Source organism: Poecilia mexicana, unplaced genomic scaffold (assembly GCF_051168715.1).
Source record: "Poecilia mexicana isolate PSO_F unplaced genomic scaffold, ASM5116871v1 scaffold_7, whole genome shotgun sequence".
NCBI lineage: Eukaryota > Metazoa > Chordata > Actinopteri > Cyprinodontiformes > Poeciliidae > Poecilia > Poecilia mexicana.
This window is the reverse complement of record NW_028263376.1, coordinates 25,680,157-25,696,819: the sequence shown is the minus strand read 5'-3', so window position 1 is coordinate 25,696,819 and position 16,663 is coordinate 25,680,157. Positions and strand designations below refer to the sequence as shown.

Sequence of the window (16,663 nt, the reverse complement as noted above, 5' to 3'; positions counted from 1 at the left end):
TTCATGCATGAATACAAGTATTCAAAACAGTTTCAATCATGTGTTCCAATAAGACAGTGTTTCTCTTGTCAACTCTGTTAACAAACACACTACAAGTCCCATACGACATTGCGTATGGTTTGGGATGGTCCACACTAACGAAAGCATAGGGGTGTCAAATAGTATTGGGCGCTTATTTCTTAAATATTGTACAAACTCTCGGTAGTGTGAGATAAATACGAGTAGCATTCTTAAGTATCGTGCGATTCACTTAAAAATTGATTAAGTTTTATGCAAGGAATAAAATCTACAGTCGCCACATTTCGTTGAGTCCTTTAGGTCAGAGTGTTGGTCCCGCCTGTAACGTGCACATGTTGCTGCTTTGCTTTGCTTTCAACTGAAATAGAGTGAGGGGAAACGGCTCGGGAGCAGCCGGCCAGGGAGACGTCCAGTGGAAAAAACTCACACAGAGCCCGCCAGCCTGACACACTTTTCAGTTGGCCGTCAGCGGCTGTGTTGACTTGTCACATTGTTTGTTTGGTTTCTCGCTCAAATAGAAGCCGCATTTTTTAATATTCCAAATCAGGCCGAGTAATATCGGATGTGGTAAGTTCTGCACACTTGTGTAATCTCTCGCCTCGGTAACGTTAGCCCCAGCTACTTGGCTAACGTTAGCTGGGCAGCTAACATAGCGGCACAAGAAGGGAAAAAGTCGTTGGGTGGCTAGATAGCCGAAGTGCTAGCTTCACACAAGCTAACAACTACGCAGTCTTTTGATCTGCGTTACTGATAGTTGTTAACGTTACTTACCGTTAGCTAATTGAATATTTTCGTCTACTTACTCTGCTAACCGATGCTAATAAGGCAGTGTCACGGAACAGATGATGTTAAACTAGCATTTGCACGTTTTTGTGGACAGCACAATTGTCTAGGATCATAATGTGTCAAATAGTAGCTGTAGAGCTATAGTTGCTGCAAACATTAGATGCAGGCTATTTCGGGAGCCAAAGTCAGAGAAACTTGCCTCGAGGAACATAAAACCTCATGAAGATAATTATTTTAGCCATATGTGCTTTTTCAGGATAATGTTAAGATGCTCGGTTCTCGGTGTTACCACAGTAACGTGATAGTGGTCAGTTCAGCGTGTCATGTTGGGCAGGCTGTTGTTGTGACCTTATTGTTTCGAGTGCAAAAGAACGATGGAGACAGTGTTGATCATTTCGAAATGGGAGCATGAAAACTAAGGGATCCCCTCCGACACGTGTACCCTAGAATACGCGGCCCAGTCTTTTTCATGGGCCTTTGTCATTTGCTTGGGCACCCCCTCCCCCAATACTCATCTCCAAGGAATGCTCACCCACTAAACTCATCTTAGGTGCCCAGCCGATCAGCATCACTTTGCATGCAAGTGGCGTACCTTACGTACCTGTTTCATTCATTGCTGCACTGAGCATTGTGAGACTTGGTAATAATTGCTTAAGTCGGACTAAGAATGATGCATTGCCTTTTCTAGCATTTATGCAGCAAAAGATGTAATAATAATAACATTAATTTCGTTTTATTTGTATGTTAATATTTTCCTTTTACACTTGATTAGGTCACGTCCAGTGAAAGCATTGAGAGCATTCAGTTTTACAATAAATTGACCTCTCATTAGAGAGCAACTGAAACAAAAGGTGTTGTTAGATGTTCATCAGCATTGACCAGGTGCATTACTTTAGGAATATCTTAAATTAGATGATTTTTTTGCATATCCGTCTATTTAACATAGTGGCATGTTTTCGTATTTCTTACATGGCTTGACGTTTAGCTGTTCATTGTACACTGTTATACATGGCATGCGTCCTCTAATAACAAGGGCGGGCTAATCTGCATCAGCAGCCAATCGGATGAGAGCCTGACGGAGCCGTGCGCTAACAGCCACCCTTTCCGTCACAGCTCCTCCGCCCCTTTCTCCCCATCTGCCATTTTGGTTTTGTTCCCGTCTGCAGTCGCAAAGCCAGCAACGCAATTGCATAGGAAGAGACTTTCGGCTCAACGGCATAGTGACTCGACAATATAGCGCCGACCATCCTTTTCCCACACCACCCTTTCTTTTTTGGTACCGACCGTCGAATTTGCATTCATCGTTATCGCTGACATCTACACATTGCGGGAGAGGAGCGGGTTCGCGTAGGGAAGGGAACGGGAAGAAATATTGGTAAGAGCAGATAAATCAATGAAGCACGAGTCTAGTGGCTTGTTTTTCCGTTCGTGTGATTTCTCTTTTTAATTGAGAGCTGTAAAGAGAATGTCAACTTGCATTGCGCCTCAACAGAAAATGAGCTTTGGTAGTTGGCTGTCAAATAAACCCGTTCGTCGGTTAATATCGTAGCCGCAGCTGCTAGCTGGTAAAGTTGTGTTCCGCACTGTGGAGAGTGCAGGCCTAGGCCGAGCGGCTAATGGATGGGCAGGGAGGCTGGTGTTTTCTTGCTTCTAAGTTATTAATGTTACGTCTTTGTCCACCTGCCAAACCACTTAACTGATTAGTGACTCTGAACTTACCTAATCACTCGTATTTTGGTGGTGTCTACTCGCACTCGATTATATATTTTTTGGAGCTTTAAATCGATTGCTAGTAGCTAAGCTCTTTTCTTGTATGAGGGTCTGAAACTACTGTATTAGCCGGGTGGTTCTGCTGTATCATGCCAGTAGCTTTCACTTTTAGGTTACAAAATAAATATTTCATAACTGTTTGGTGATTTTTGGCAGCCTGATTATTCCAAAGTTTGATAGAAGTAACCAAGGCGTTTAGTCTGACTCAGGGGGGCGAAGGTAAGACGGCTGCATTTAATGCGGAAATAGTGGCTGATAATGTTGAGTGTGAGGTCACTGTGTTAGATACTGCGGCCTTTTTTATGTCCCATGTGGCAGATTTGTTTCTGGATTATTTCATTTATCAAAATAGCTTTACTATTGCTTTTAAATGTTATAGCTGTGAGGACTGTTATCTGAATGCATTTGGTGCAGGACATTACTGGTGAATAAGTGTGGATTGCTCCTTTTTTTCTTTTCCTTTTTTTTACTGCAGTGAACTTTTAATGATTCAGCTGTTTTTGTTGTGGTGATGCTAGCAGTCCTTAAAAAAGCCACATAATGAACAATAGAGGCACATAAACAAATCGGTGTTCTTTCCCTGCATGAAAGAACACATAATGCTGCTATTCATGTGTCTTCTTGGGCTCAGTTCGTTTTTTCCATCAGTTTGTTGCTTGGCCTGCAGCCAGCCCAGCTGCTCTTGAGGCTAAATTTCCTCTTTCCTCAACTTAAACGCACAACAAAGAAACCGTCATTATAAATTATGAATATTGTTATATATATATATATATATATATATATATATATATATATATATATATATATATATATATATATATATTCCTTTGCTTTTATTGTGTTTTGATGGCAGTATTGCAACTCGAGTATAATGGGTTTAATGTTAAGATTTCAAATGAAGTTTTGTTCAGTTTAAAAATAGAAAAAATAATGTTGCTTATCAGATATTAATGTCATAAGTTACAATTTCAGCTGCTCTTGCTGTAAGAGATATTTGGGAGTGAATAGTATTTGCACTTTGACACAGATGTCCAGCTCGCCGCTGTCCAAGAAGCGTCGCTTGTCAGGAACAGAGACGAAGACGGAATCCCACTGCTCCTCCTCTAACTCTGTCAGAACTGATCTGTCCCATACACCTGCAAACGTAAGTGCAAATAAATTAACCTTTCAGTCGACTCTTCATTTTCACATATACTGAATTTGATCGCTGCTGTCTCTTCACAGGGCATGGCTAAGAATGGCAATGATGCTGAGATTGATGAAGGCCTGTACTCCAGACAACTGTAAGTCATCCTGCTATACATGCATAGTTTGTATTTTTTATTTTATTTTATTTTTGCTTTGGCTTTTGTTCTGATTTACTAAATGCCGTCGGACTCCTCCTCCAGATATGTGCTGGGCCATGAAGCAATGAAGCGCATGCAGAACTCCAATGTCCTCATTTCTGGAATGAGAGGACTTGGAGTAGAGATCGCAAAGAATGTCATCTTGGGAGGAGTTCGAAGTGTCACTGTGCATGACCAAGGAGATGCAGAATGGCGAGATCTCTCTTCCCAGGTATGTGGAGAATGCACAGATATTTTTGTACTGTTGTTTAATTTCACTAATGTATGAAATCGCTAGTTACTTTTTAAATTGGTATATTTGCATCTTAGTCAGATTTATTTAATGGCCAACCTCTGGAGGACAGCTTGTGTGTTTTTGAGTCGGTTGTTTTGTGGTTGCCTTCCAACTATAACGGCCTCCACTTTAGCAACCCATTTGCTGACGCAGATTTATTACAGTCTCTGTCTGTGTTATAACCAGCGTACAGGCAAAGCCTCTAATTGTATTGATCCAGCAGCTGTTGGCTGGCTAATTGAACAGGCTGTAGAAATACATTCAGCAATATGAGACGTGTTTTCCTTGTGTCAATGACATGAACTTGCTTGTATTTAGGTTGTATATATTTGAATGGTTCATATAATAATACTTGATTAGGACATGAATTTAAAAAACATTCTTTTCTACATTGAAGTATATTAAAAAACAGTCCCACTTCTCATACATCCTTCCTTAAGGTTATGAATTTACAATAATACAATTATTGTAATGAGAAATCGTTTAACTTGAAAATCAATGTGCATCTATATTTTTTTTTTATTTAACTTTCTTAAAGCTTTTAATTTTACTGTATTTTTTGTTAAGAACATTTCAGTTGACCTCCAACTAAAACTGTTTCAGATGTCCTTTTAAAACAGACTTTATAGTATGCAGAAGATATCCTGTTGTCACAATTTGACAAAATAACACATTTCTAAAATGAAACTGACAAGTTTAATGAAATGATGTCTGTTTATCAGACAACTGAAGCTACAGCTGGTTTTACCACAAATTTCCTGCAGGCAGTTTTAGTCTGTATGCTGCTGCATTCTTCCTCACTCTTAGATATTTTCTGTTCATTTTTTTAATGGGTTGTACAAAAATATTACAGTTTCAGTTAAGACAAATTATGCTTTCAAGCTTCTTAACCAAATTGATGGGTGAAAAAATTAGGCTGCAGCAGTTAGATTTTTATTTCTGTAGTATGGTAATAGGGATGTTTGTCACAATAATCAAATTGGATCCAGTGAGTGCTATCTTTCCCCTGCTACCTGATGTGCGTTAATCTCTTGGTTGAATTTTGTTACTACTTTGATTTATAAACAAACACCTCAGATTTATCAATATGTCAATGTAGTTTATCTATCTTTCCCATGTTGGACTTGGGTTTACAGCAACTCTCCCAAAAGGAGGAAGGATCCTGTTTCTCCATCTGTGGAGGATTTACAGGATATTTTCTTTTTAGTCAGAAGTTTTTTGTGCAAAGCTATGTTCAGCTAATTTGATTGTGGTTTTCCATAATTTTCAGGATTATGACCAAAATGTGAGAGTAATGTGAACTTTGTGATGATGGATTAGACATTAGACAGCTTTATATATTAGTGGAATCATCATTAACCGATACCTGTCTCAACAGTTACAAATGTTTAATTTTGTAAACATTTTGCATACAGGAACTGCATCTACTCTTCATGAACTTACTCTTAATATGTGCTTTGCTGGGCATGTTTGAGTTGTAATCTGCTATTGATTGGGTAAAACGTGTCCAAGAGTTTAAAAGTTGTAAACTTTTTTAGGTTCACCAGTTGTCCCTGAGTTGTTTTTTTTTTTTTTTTTTTTTTTGATCTAATATTTTATTCTTCTGGTTAGTTTTACCTTCGTGAAGAGGACCTGGGAAAGAACAGAGCCGAGGTGAGTCAGCCTCGTTTGGCTGAACTCAACAACTACGTTCCTGTGACGGCGTATACTGGAGCGCTCACCGAGGACTACCTTACCAAGTTCCAGGTATGAACAGCCTTAAACCAAGCCTTTTTGTCGCCTGTTTTGCCCCAAGAGAAAAGTTTGTATTAATTTGTGTTTGAATCCAGGTGGTGGTGCTTACTAACTCCAACCTAGATGAGCAGAAGCATTTGGGAGACTTGTGCCACAGCAAAGGAGTCAAGCTGGTTGTTGCAGACACACGTGGTCTGTTTGGGTAAGATTGACATGTACTTTAGGGGTCACTCCCAAGTGAACAACCTGACCTTTTTAATCTTTCAACGCATGAACACTCAATTTTTATTTATTTTTTTTTTTTTTGTAGCCAACTTTTCTGTGACTTTGGAGAGGAGATGATAGTGTACGACACCAACGGAGAGCAGCCACTGAGTGCAATGATTTCCATGATCACCAAGGTTTGTTTGCTTGTAACATTGAGGTAAGTTCTCAATGTTTAAAATATACTGAAATGTATTGTTGTTTTTTTCTCCCCTTCAGGACAATCCAGGTGTGGTAACTTGCCTTGATGAGGCTCGCCATGGCTTTGAAAGTGGAGATTATGTGACCTTCACTGAGATTCAGGGCATGACGGATCTAAATGGCTGTCAGCCCGTGGAGATTAAAGTTCTCGGTGAGAGTTTTTAATGGTCATTTATAGTGATGGTCTGTTTGACTTTTCCAAAGTTGACAGGGTTTGCTTTTCTCCTAGGCCCGTACACTTTCAGTATCTGCGACACAACCGGCTTTTCAGATTATGTCAGAGGAGGAATCGTCTCTCAGGTTAAGATGCCCAAGAAGATCAGTTTTGTAAGTTATTTCTCCTTAAAAAAACTGACTTAAAAGGAAAACTATGTCAAAATATTTTACGTCCCTTGGTTGTCTTGTTTTATTATGCCAAGTGATCAACAGAACTTCTTAAAACAGAATTCTGCAGCTACTATCCTCCCCCTACTGAAAAATCATAATAAATGAAGCTTGTATCACTAATATTCATGTCATTCCCATACAGAAATCCTTGTCGTCCTCCATGGCAGAACCAGACTTCATGATGACAGATTTTGCCAAGTTCGATCGTCCCGGACAACTACACATAGGCTTTCAGGCCATCCATGCTTTCAAGCAGAAGCACAATCGCCTCCCTACACCTTGGAGCCAGGTGTGCATCAATCATTTTCATTTTCCTGTTAGACCTGTTTACTTGAACGTTATGTTCGTACTTGCTCTTATGCTTAGTCTAAAGGCTTGAATCTTAATGGCATTCAAAGACATAATAGATGCCATGTAAAGGCAATGAGAAAAGAAACGAGTCTAGTTTATTTTGAATTTCAGATGCACAAAATGTAAGTTTTACCAGTACAATCCAGTCAGGTTAGTTTCAGTGACACCCAGGTTAATCTGATCCCAAATGTAGACAGTCGGAATCAAAATATCTAAATAGGGCAGATTTACACATAAAATAGCATAGCAAAGCAACTTATTGAAAGTGCTGAGTTTTGTGTTTTCTCCAGGCTGATGGTGAGGAGCTGTTGACTCTGGCCAAAGAGCTGAACTCTGCCCAGACAGGGTCAGCCAAAGTGGAGCAGCTGGATGAGGCTCTTATCAAAAAGATGTCTTATCTTGCTGCTGGTGATCTTTCTCCCATCAATGCCTTCATTGGTGGAGTGGCTGCACAGGAAGTGATGAAGGTCAGTGGAATGTCTCATGTAAACTGAAAACGTTTGTCTGAAGTGTTTTTTTTTTCTTTTTAAGATTAACAGTTTGGATTTATTTATTTATTTTCTCTCATCAGGCATCCACAGGGAAATTTATGCCTGTAATGCAGTGGTTGTACTTTGATGCGCTGGAGTGCCTTTCTGAAGGAGAAGAGGTTATGCTCACAGAGGAAGAGTGCAGCCCTGTAGGTTTCCAGAGCAGATCAAACACAAATGTCATCTTTGTAGAGCGAAAACATATGAATAAATAATATTATTTTGTGCATCTCGCAGAGGAATTGTCGGTACGACGGGCAGATTGCAGTGTTCGGCAGTAAACTGCAGAAAATCCTTGCCGACCAGCGCTACTTCCTGGTGAGTAAATGAGTGACAGAACTCCTAACTTCTTTCCAAATCATCATGTTTTTAAGAGGCCTAGGATTTAAATCTGTTTGCATTTTATTTTATATATGCATAGAATGATTAGAAATAGCTAATCATGGCGTTAAAAAAATGACAAATCTAGCAGAATACCAAACCAGGATTTAATCAGCAACAATTGAATATGTTTTGATTGTTTTTACAAAGTATAATTGTTCACATTACTGTCACAGTCTCTAAAAATATTGGTACCAAACATTGTCAACAATTTCTGGCTTAATTGTTACTTTGTCAGACGGGGCTTGTATGTGGGAAGTGTCCGTTATAAAACCAGATCCAGTCCTTCAGCTTCATTCCATGCATAACATGAAATCCTTCCAGGTTGGAGCCGGAGCCATCGGCTGCGAATTGTTGAAAAACTTTGCCATGATTGGTCTGGCCAGTGAGGAGGGTGAGGTTATCGTGACTGACATGGACACCATAGAGAAATCCAACCTCAACAGACAGTTCCTCTTCAGACCCTCTGATGTCACGGTCAGTCTCATCCGCTTTGATTGTTGGACGAAACAAGCACATGTTGTTCATTTGTCTTGGATACACTTCTGAATAGTGCTTGAGTGAAGTTCTGTATGATAAAGACGAGTTAGAAGTACTGTGCAGGTGTTTCCGCTGCTTTATACCAATCTTGTTTTTTGTTGTTTAAAAGCATTGATTGATTATTAGAATAGGACACTCTTTTAGAACATCATGGCCTCCTCCACTTACTCAAAAATCACCATTACAGAAAATGAAGAGTGACACAGCTGCTGCTGCAGTGAAGCAGATGAACCCCTCCTTCAAGATCACGGCTCATCAGAACAGAGTTGGTCCAGAGACAGAGAGGGTCTACGATGACGACTTCTTCGAAAGTCTAAATGGGGTCGCTAATGCACTGGACAATGTCGATGCACGTAAGTTGGTGACATTTAAATGTTAGGTGGCGAGTTTTTCACATCCTGGTGAGAAAATCTAATTGAGCCTTAAAGATTTCTGCCCAGTAAGTTGTCTCGTTTTCCCAATGCTTAGGTATGTACATGGATCGGCGGTGTGTTTACTATCGGAAACCCCTGCTGGAGTCGGGTACTTTGGGCACGAAAGGAAACATCCAGGTCGTGATCCCCTTTGTCACAGAGTCGTACAGCTCCAGCCAAGACCCGCCTGAGAAGTCCATCCCTATCTGTACCCTGAAGAACTTTCCAAATGCAATTGAACACACACTGCAGGTATGTACACCTACTAATGTGCTCAGGTTGGACAGAAACGCAATGGGATGAAAAATCTGTTGCTGATTTTCAGGATATTTGCCAATTTCAATGGATGTGACAGTATTGCCTTTGTTTTGCTGAGAGATTGCTGCTGTGCATCAACGTGGCTTAATGTTGTTAATGCTGTAATTTTAGGCCTTAAATGTCTCCAGTTCTTGCATCCATTGACCTTTTTGTCATCTTATATTTATCCATTTCTGTAACGTGAAAAAAAATATGATTTTTGATTTCACATGCCAGAGATAACGTTATCTTTTAAATACCCAAGTTCCTGAGTAAATGGAGTATGAATGTGTCTTAATTTTGCTTTAATTTAATTTTCAACTCTTAAATCTTAAATTGAACACACTGAAACTTGAGGAAAAGTCTAGATTGCTTTTGTTTCTCGGAGCAAAATGCGGTCCACTTTCAATTTTATGCCAAATGTTTTCACCTGTGACCTTAAAAATCACCATTCCTATTTTGCTTTTTGTTGAGTTCAGTTTGCCAAGATGTCACAAACCTTACGGTGGGACACTAGCCCACCCTTTGCCTCTTGTTGAATTCAGACTGGCGTTCCTCTGTGTACTGAAGGCTCTGTCAGTTTAGCTCACTGCTCCATGGATTACACAGATGTTTCCTGGCTAACTTTGCCACAGTAGGGAAACTCACTGGAGCACTTACACAACCAATGCTCTGTATCCAGCGATTAGTCACATACACTCTTGGTACTCTGACTCACCCCTTTCATTTGACTTGGCATAATTAGCGGTTTGGGTAAACTGAAGGCACAAGGGCAGTGGCTTTTCCAGGTTTGTGTTTTTACCCACTTCCAGTGTCATGGCAAACCAAAACGATCCTAAATGCAGATAAATCTGCTTGGTCAAAATATTGCCTAGTGAATCTTGGGTATTTTTTCTTTTCCTCTTATAATTAATTCTACATCCCCATACTGTTTTCAGTTTGCTGGTTGCCCTTATAGTACGGTAGTTTAACCATTTTGTCGCTACAGTATAACTAATTGTATTATCGCTAAAGTTCACATATAAAATAAGCAACACGTATGACAGACGTTCCTTCAGATGTCCTGTGATATTCAGGGATGGGTCATTTGATAACCTTTTGGGAAGAAAGGTAACCCTGGTTACTGTCCTACGACTACTTATTTGGAAAAATACAAATAAAAAGTCATAGTAATAGGTTGTTTTTTTATTTATTTAGTAATGTGCAGCAGAACACAAATATGTCTTAATTTTGCTTTAATTTAGAACATTTATTTTATTTTTTTAGAAATCAAGATTTTTGGGGAACAAATCTGTCAAAAAAGCCTTAAATTGTATTGGATGCTTTGGAATCCAATGCAAAACCTGGAGTATTTACCAAAATACCCTCTGAACATACTTTTAGCTACTTGCACATTAAAATATATTTTATTACAAAACTATTACTGTGTATATTTGACATTTTGCTTTGAACCATCTTCAACTATTTCAGCATTTTAAACCAAAATTTGTTCCTATGTTGGATCAGACCGTATAATTTGGGTCTTGTCTTAAACTTGTCCTTCCAACATGACAACCTTGAGACAAATGTTCACTCGCTGCCTGAATTTTCCTCACCCTCCAACGGCTGCAATGACTGTGAGGTAGTTGGCGTTCACCATCAGTTGTCATGGTGTTATTCAAAAGTACATGCTGCTGTACTTCCACACGTTTTTTTTTATTTTTATTTTTTAAACTGCACACTTGTTTTATTGAACTCAGCTTATTTCTGATCTTCCTGCTAGTGGGCCCGAGACGAGTTTGAGGGGCTCTTCAAACAGGCACCAGAAAATGCCATGCAGTACCTCACGTGAGTTGGACGCACTTCCGACATCGGCAAATGTCGACGCTAAACGATCAAACCGTAGCCAGTGTTTGACATGTCTTCTGATCTCTCCAATCTCGTAGAGATTCTAAGTTCATGGAGCGAACTCTGAAGCTTCCAGGAGCTCAGCCTGTCGAGGTGCTGGACGCCGTGTACAAGAGTGTTGTTACAGACTGCCCGCACAGCTGGGCTGACTGCGTGGCCTGGGCTCGCAATCACTGGCAGTGCCAGTACAGCAACAACATCCGTCAGTTATTGCACAACTTCCCCCCAGATCAGGTAAAAACAAGTCTGTCTACACTGGATTAAAAAAAAAAAACTATATTGCTTACACAACATGGTGGAAGTTACAGATCAGTCAACTACCGTAACACAACGGTTCACACATGTATATTCATTAACTGATTATTCTCTGGTACGGAGTTTTAATTGGCTTCGGATTAGTTTCTGACATATTTTATCTCTAGAATGTCATGACAGAATGAGACTTTAGGTTAGTGGAGTCTTTTCTGTTGTCAGAATGTCATTTTTTGTATTGATACATCTTCAAAAATGTGGACATTGTGGCACATTTCCAATATTCTTACTCTTGTTACAAAGTGAAAGGAATCACAAATGATTCATTAGTTGGTGTGGAATACTTCAAGCCTTTATTTCTTGTAATTTTGATAACTATGGCTTCTGGATGATTATAAAAGCAAAACTCAGAAAACTAGAATTTCTCATAAGATTTCCAAAATAGATTTCCTGTTCTCATTTCTTCGTCCTCTTTATTCGGTCGGGCCTCCGTTTGCATGATTTACTGCATCAGTGCAGCGAGGCACGGAGGCGATCTGTCTGTGGTTCTGCTGAATTGTTCAAGAAGCCCAGATTGTTTTGATAGTGGCTGTCATGTCATCTTCATTTTTGCTTCTCGTGTCTCTTGACACGTCAGGTCAATCCTCTACAGGTTATTCCTGTGGCTTTTGTAGTTTCTTCTACTGCACTTTTTTCCTTCCGTTTTGTGATTATATTTGTGCACCTCTGTGGGAGAGCCTCCAGATTCTTTAGTAATGACCTGTTGTAGCTTACCCTCCTCTCCGATTCTGTTGACAGCAGTCTGCCCACTGACTGTCGCCTTGTCACAGAGTGAGACCATTTAGAGTCCTTTGCAGGTGTTTTGAGTTAATTTGCTGATTAGGTGCGACTCCATGAGTTTCCAGCGTTTTGACTTTTTCACAATGTTCCCAATATTTTCTGAGACAGAATTTCGAGTTTCCCTCATCCATAAGCCAGAGCCATCAAACTTGCAATAAATACTTGGATTTGTATAATAAAGTTTAACTTTCTGAAATAAGTGACAAAAATATTTAACTTTTCCACAATATAATAATTCCGAGATGTATCTGTAAATGAGTGTTCTGTTTGTATTCATTCTGCTCCTCGTCCGTCTCAGCTCACCAGCTCAGGCGCCCCCTTCTGGTCTGGTCCAAAGAGATGTCCTCACCCCTTAGATTTCAGCACGAGCAATGTAAGGAGGATTTTCAGGATCTCTGCTTCTTAGATCATAAGATTAAAATTTTTCTTTGCGAAGAAGGTATTAATTTCTTTTTTTTTTTTTTTTTTAAAGGACCTCCACGTGGATTATGTATTGGCAGCTGCAAACCTGTTCGCCCAGACGTATGGCCTGCCAGGCAGCACTGACCGAGCAGGTGTGGTCAAGATCTTGCAGGATGTCAAAGTGCCAACTTTTACCCCTCGCTCCGGGGTTAAAATCCACGTCTCTGATCAGGAGCTGCAAAATAGCAATTCCTCTGTTGGTAAGCTGTGCAAACTTGATTAAAGACCGGCTTCAGTCAGTCTTTATTTTAAGCTAATGTAGTTTCAAATAAAAGTTGTTTTTTTGTTGTTGTTTTTTTTAACAATAATTTAAAGACATGTCATGCATCTCTGAATGCTTTCGGAGTTCTGAGTGAAATCTCTTGACACAGATGACTCCAAACTGGAAGAACTGAAGTCTCAGCTGCCTACGCCAGAGTCGTTCCGGTTCAAACTCAGCCCCATCGACTTTGAAAAGGTACTTCATCCTGGGATCTGTTCTGTCCGAATAAACTGCCTGTGAAGAAGTTTGCAATTTAGCAATTTCATGTTTAATATCTTATATATCACGGGCTAGATTAATAGGAGAAGCTATGGGATTAAAGGAAAATGCTCTTTTAAAATATGGAAATTAAGAATGGTCCATTGGTGGCTGTTCCAGCTGTGACGGATTGGGTGCACAAGTTGTTTAAAAATATAGTCTATGGAAATTTTGGCAAATAAGATGAGTTAGTTTTCTCTTTTAAGCTTTTTGGAATACTACAGAAAGTGCCAAGTTTTTATCTCAGTTCTATTAACTGAAAGGTTGTAAAGTGGAAAAACATCTCATTGTTGGGACTGCAGAGCACAACAAGTTTTAATGAATATGAACCACTAGACCTGCCACAATGACAAACTTTACTGGAGGATAAAATGTCCCATAAATTATTCTGATAAACCATAATATTGTCGTTTTTGTGACCATTTAAGTAATATATTGATAATGGTTCAATAATGCAAGTTTGCCTCTCAAACACAACCTTACATTTTGTAAATGATACTCCTCACTGGAATTGGACATTTTAAATATCTAAAACACAATGACCATAAACTGTAAATAAAAAAGAAGTTAAAAAGAAAACACAACAGAAACCTTAAAAGATTATGAAATCTGTTTTTTTTTTAAAAATTGCCCTTCCAAAAATAAGATGGAAATTTTCTAGATCATTTTAAGTAACCATAGAGTCATTTATTGTGACAGGTTTACAAATCGGTGCCATTTACCTTCAGTAACCAGATTTGTTTTTGTCTGTCCACAGGATGACGATGCAAACTTTCACATGGATTTCATCGTGGCAGCCTCCAATCTGAGAGCGGAGAACTACGACATTCCACCTGCCGACAGGCACAAGGTGGGAAACGTTGGTCCTTGGATTATTGTTGCTTTGATTACCTCCTCGTCTCTTAGATCAAATCGTACTTGCTTGTGTTGATGATGGATCAGTGTTTCACACTTTTGTCAACTGTTTTCTTTTCTGGGTTACAAATTCCTGGGCTTCTGTGTAATTGTATAAGATTTCCCTCTCTCTCTTTTTTTTTTTTTTTTTTTAATGCGTACATTTGTTTCTGTCCAATCTAGAGCAAACTGATTGCTGGCAAGATCATTCCTGCTATCGCCACGACTACAGCTGCAGTGGTTGGCTTGGTGTGCTTGGAGCTCTTCAAGATCATCCAAGGGCATAAAAAACTGGATTCGTTCAAAAATGGCTTCATGAACTTAGCCCTACCTTTCTTTGCCTTCTCTGAGCCCATCGCCGCTCCCAGGCACAAGGTAAGCGCGTGTGTATTCTGTCTGAGTCTCAACACACACAAAATGTATTGTAAGCCTAGCGATTGCCTGCCATCGCACTGTGAAGCTCCAATGATGATCCAGCCATGCTAATACTGATACATTAGGCAGTCTGCTTGGATGTAAGTGAGTTCAACTTACCTTCTCACGCTGACGGTATCAGTGTGTGCTGAGGAGAAATGTTTCTTTATCTGGACAAACCTGTTCACACACTGCAGGTAGAGATGCATGCAGCAGATAACTGACACAGCTTTTACTCTTGCTGGTTCATTTGCAGTACTACGAGATCGACTGGACTCTCTGGGATCGCTTCGAGGTCAAAGGGCTGCAGTCCAACGGGGAAGAAATGACACTCCGACAATTCCTTGACTACTTTAAAGTAGGTTCAGCTCCTTTTATCCATGTTTGTTTTTTGTTGCCTATAATTAATCCCTGCTTTTTTTTTTTCCCTGTTTTGTTTGTCAGAATGAGCATAAGTTGGAGATCACCATGCTATCTCAGGGAGTGTCCATGCTGTATTCATTTTTCATGCCTGCTGCCAAACTTAAAGAGAGACTGGACCTACCGTGAGTATAAACTTTGAGTGTACAAATACAGTAACGAGTACAAATACTTAACACAGCGACGATCTTATTTTAAGGGTTGTTCTGCTTCGGAACGCTACATAAGACAATTGGTCTAGAATGTCTAATACTAAAATGTTGTGGTATGTACAATCATAAGGATAATACCAACCCGAGGGTTAGAATAGAGTAGAAAAAATTCACTTGTTGCAGCAGCACAGTAACAAAATAATACACCATAATAATGGTTGTTCAGAGTGCTGTACACATAGTAATGCATTGATATTTAGTAGCGGTTTTCTTTTTAATTTATTGGCTGAGTCTCGTTTCTCCTCTGTATTTTGCAGAATGACTGAGATTGTGACGAAGGTGTCCAAAAAGAAGCTGGGCAAACACGTGAAGGCCCTGGTGTTTGAGCTGTGCTGTAACGACCTGTCTGATGAAGACGTGGAAGTGCCCTATGTCAGATACACCATCCGCTGAGCTCCAAACTGAGCCCACCCACCAGAGGGAGGCAGATGTGGGGGGAGGGGAGCAAAAAGGGGACTATTCTGAAGTGGGTAGCTTGATCCAAGTCTGCTCTACTGGATCAATCAGGTTTTTTTTTTTTTTTTCTGTTTTCTCTTTTTCTTTTTTGTGGGCCTGGGGTTTTTGCGTAAACCTATGCCTGACTGTACATAGCCCCAGTAAGCTGACTAAAGGAGACTAGTAAGTGTTGGGGATCCAGTTGCCACTCTATGTGGGGGACGGTGGTGTAATTGAAGGAAGGGAGCACGTATACTGGACATCCTGATGCTCCTCAGTTGTAGTACCTCTACAGATCAATAAGCCCCACACGAGTCCCTGCGTAAACGAACATCCTCACAGTAACTGAGGGTCATTTTAATCCAACCCGGCTACCTTCCCTCCACTCTACTCGCTCTCTTTAGTCATCGAAACCCTCGTCTCGTCTTACCTTGTACACATCACAAGTTAAATTTCAAAGTACCTTTTTTTATGATTTCCATTTCATTAATTAAAACCAAGCTACCCGAGAAAACAAAGAACGACCATGTAGATATTTTCTGACTGGAAACCCAATGGTATCACACTGGCAGAATGCTCTTCCCAGTCCGAGGCACCCCTACCTCCCTCACCACAGCACTCTCCGAGGGGCTCTTGCACATGACATATATATTTTTTTCCCCATTATTTCTCATTATTTCTTGTGTTTTTGTTGTATTTTATTTTTGGGGAAGGGGATATAAAAAAAAAAAAGATTTGGCACACATCTGGTAGTTCATAACACTCGTTTCTATTTTGTTAACTCCAAATGATAAAAACCGAAATAAGAGCAAGGCAATGAGATGTATCTTGATATGGGAGCACTTAGTGTGATAGTGAATAAACATGTAAAACATGCATTAGAGTGAGTGGTTTTTATTTTTGTGTGACAAAATTGTGCTTGTGTGTCTTGAGTGTTGTTGGTGTTGGAGGATTTTGAAGCACATGAGTGTCACAGATTCAGATTCATGTGTTTTCCTGTCTGACCTGGTTTGGGGTGATCAGGTTTCATTACAG

The 16,663-nt window shown here is 39.8% G+C and overlaps 1 protein-coding gene and 1 non-coding gene across 3 annotated transcripts; both read left to right on the top strand.

Annotated features, from left to right (window-relative positions):
• Positions 1–378: 378 nt before the first annotated feature.
• Positions 379–16,504, top strand: uba1 (ubiquitin-like modifier activating enzyme 1). 2 transcript variants are annotated; one of them, XM_015009942.2, is made up of 26 exons: positions 379–585; positions 3,602–3,718; positions 3,799–3,857; positions 3,963–4,131; positions 5,806–5,940; positions 6,024–6,130; positions 6,239–6,329; positions 6,412–6,544; positions 6,623–6,720; positions 6,923–7,069; positions 7,422–7,598; positions 7,703–7,810; positions 7,899–7,979; positions 8,367–8,519; positions 8,770–8,935; positions 9,051–9,247; positions 11,055–11,119; positions 11,218–11,413; positions 12,570–12,644; positions 12,744–12,933; positions 13,105–13,190; positions 14,011–14,103; positions 14,331–14,522; positions 14,818–14,919; positions 15,006–15,106; positions 15,451–16,504. In XM_015009942.2, the coding sequence occupies exons 2-26, from the start codon at positions 3,602–3,604 to the stop codon at positions 15,584–15,586; spliced, it is 3,174 nt and encodes a 1,057-aa protein (XP_014865428.1). In that variant the 5' UTR covers positions 379–585; the 3' UTR covers positions 15,587–16,504. The 2 variants fall into 2 exon arrangements, with proteins under 2 accessions (XP_014865428.1, XP_014865429.1); XM_015009943.2 differs by lacking the exon at positions 379–585 and adding an exon at positions 1,944–2,179.
• LOC148158448 (small nucleolar RNA U6-53/MBII-28) lies at positions 14,608–14,699 on the top strand. Its single transcript, XR_015763889.1, has one exon. It is a non-coding gene; the product is annotated as a small nucleolar RNA U6-53/MBII-28 (small nucleolar RNA).
• Positions 16,505–16,663: the final 159 nt, after the last annotated feature.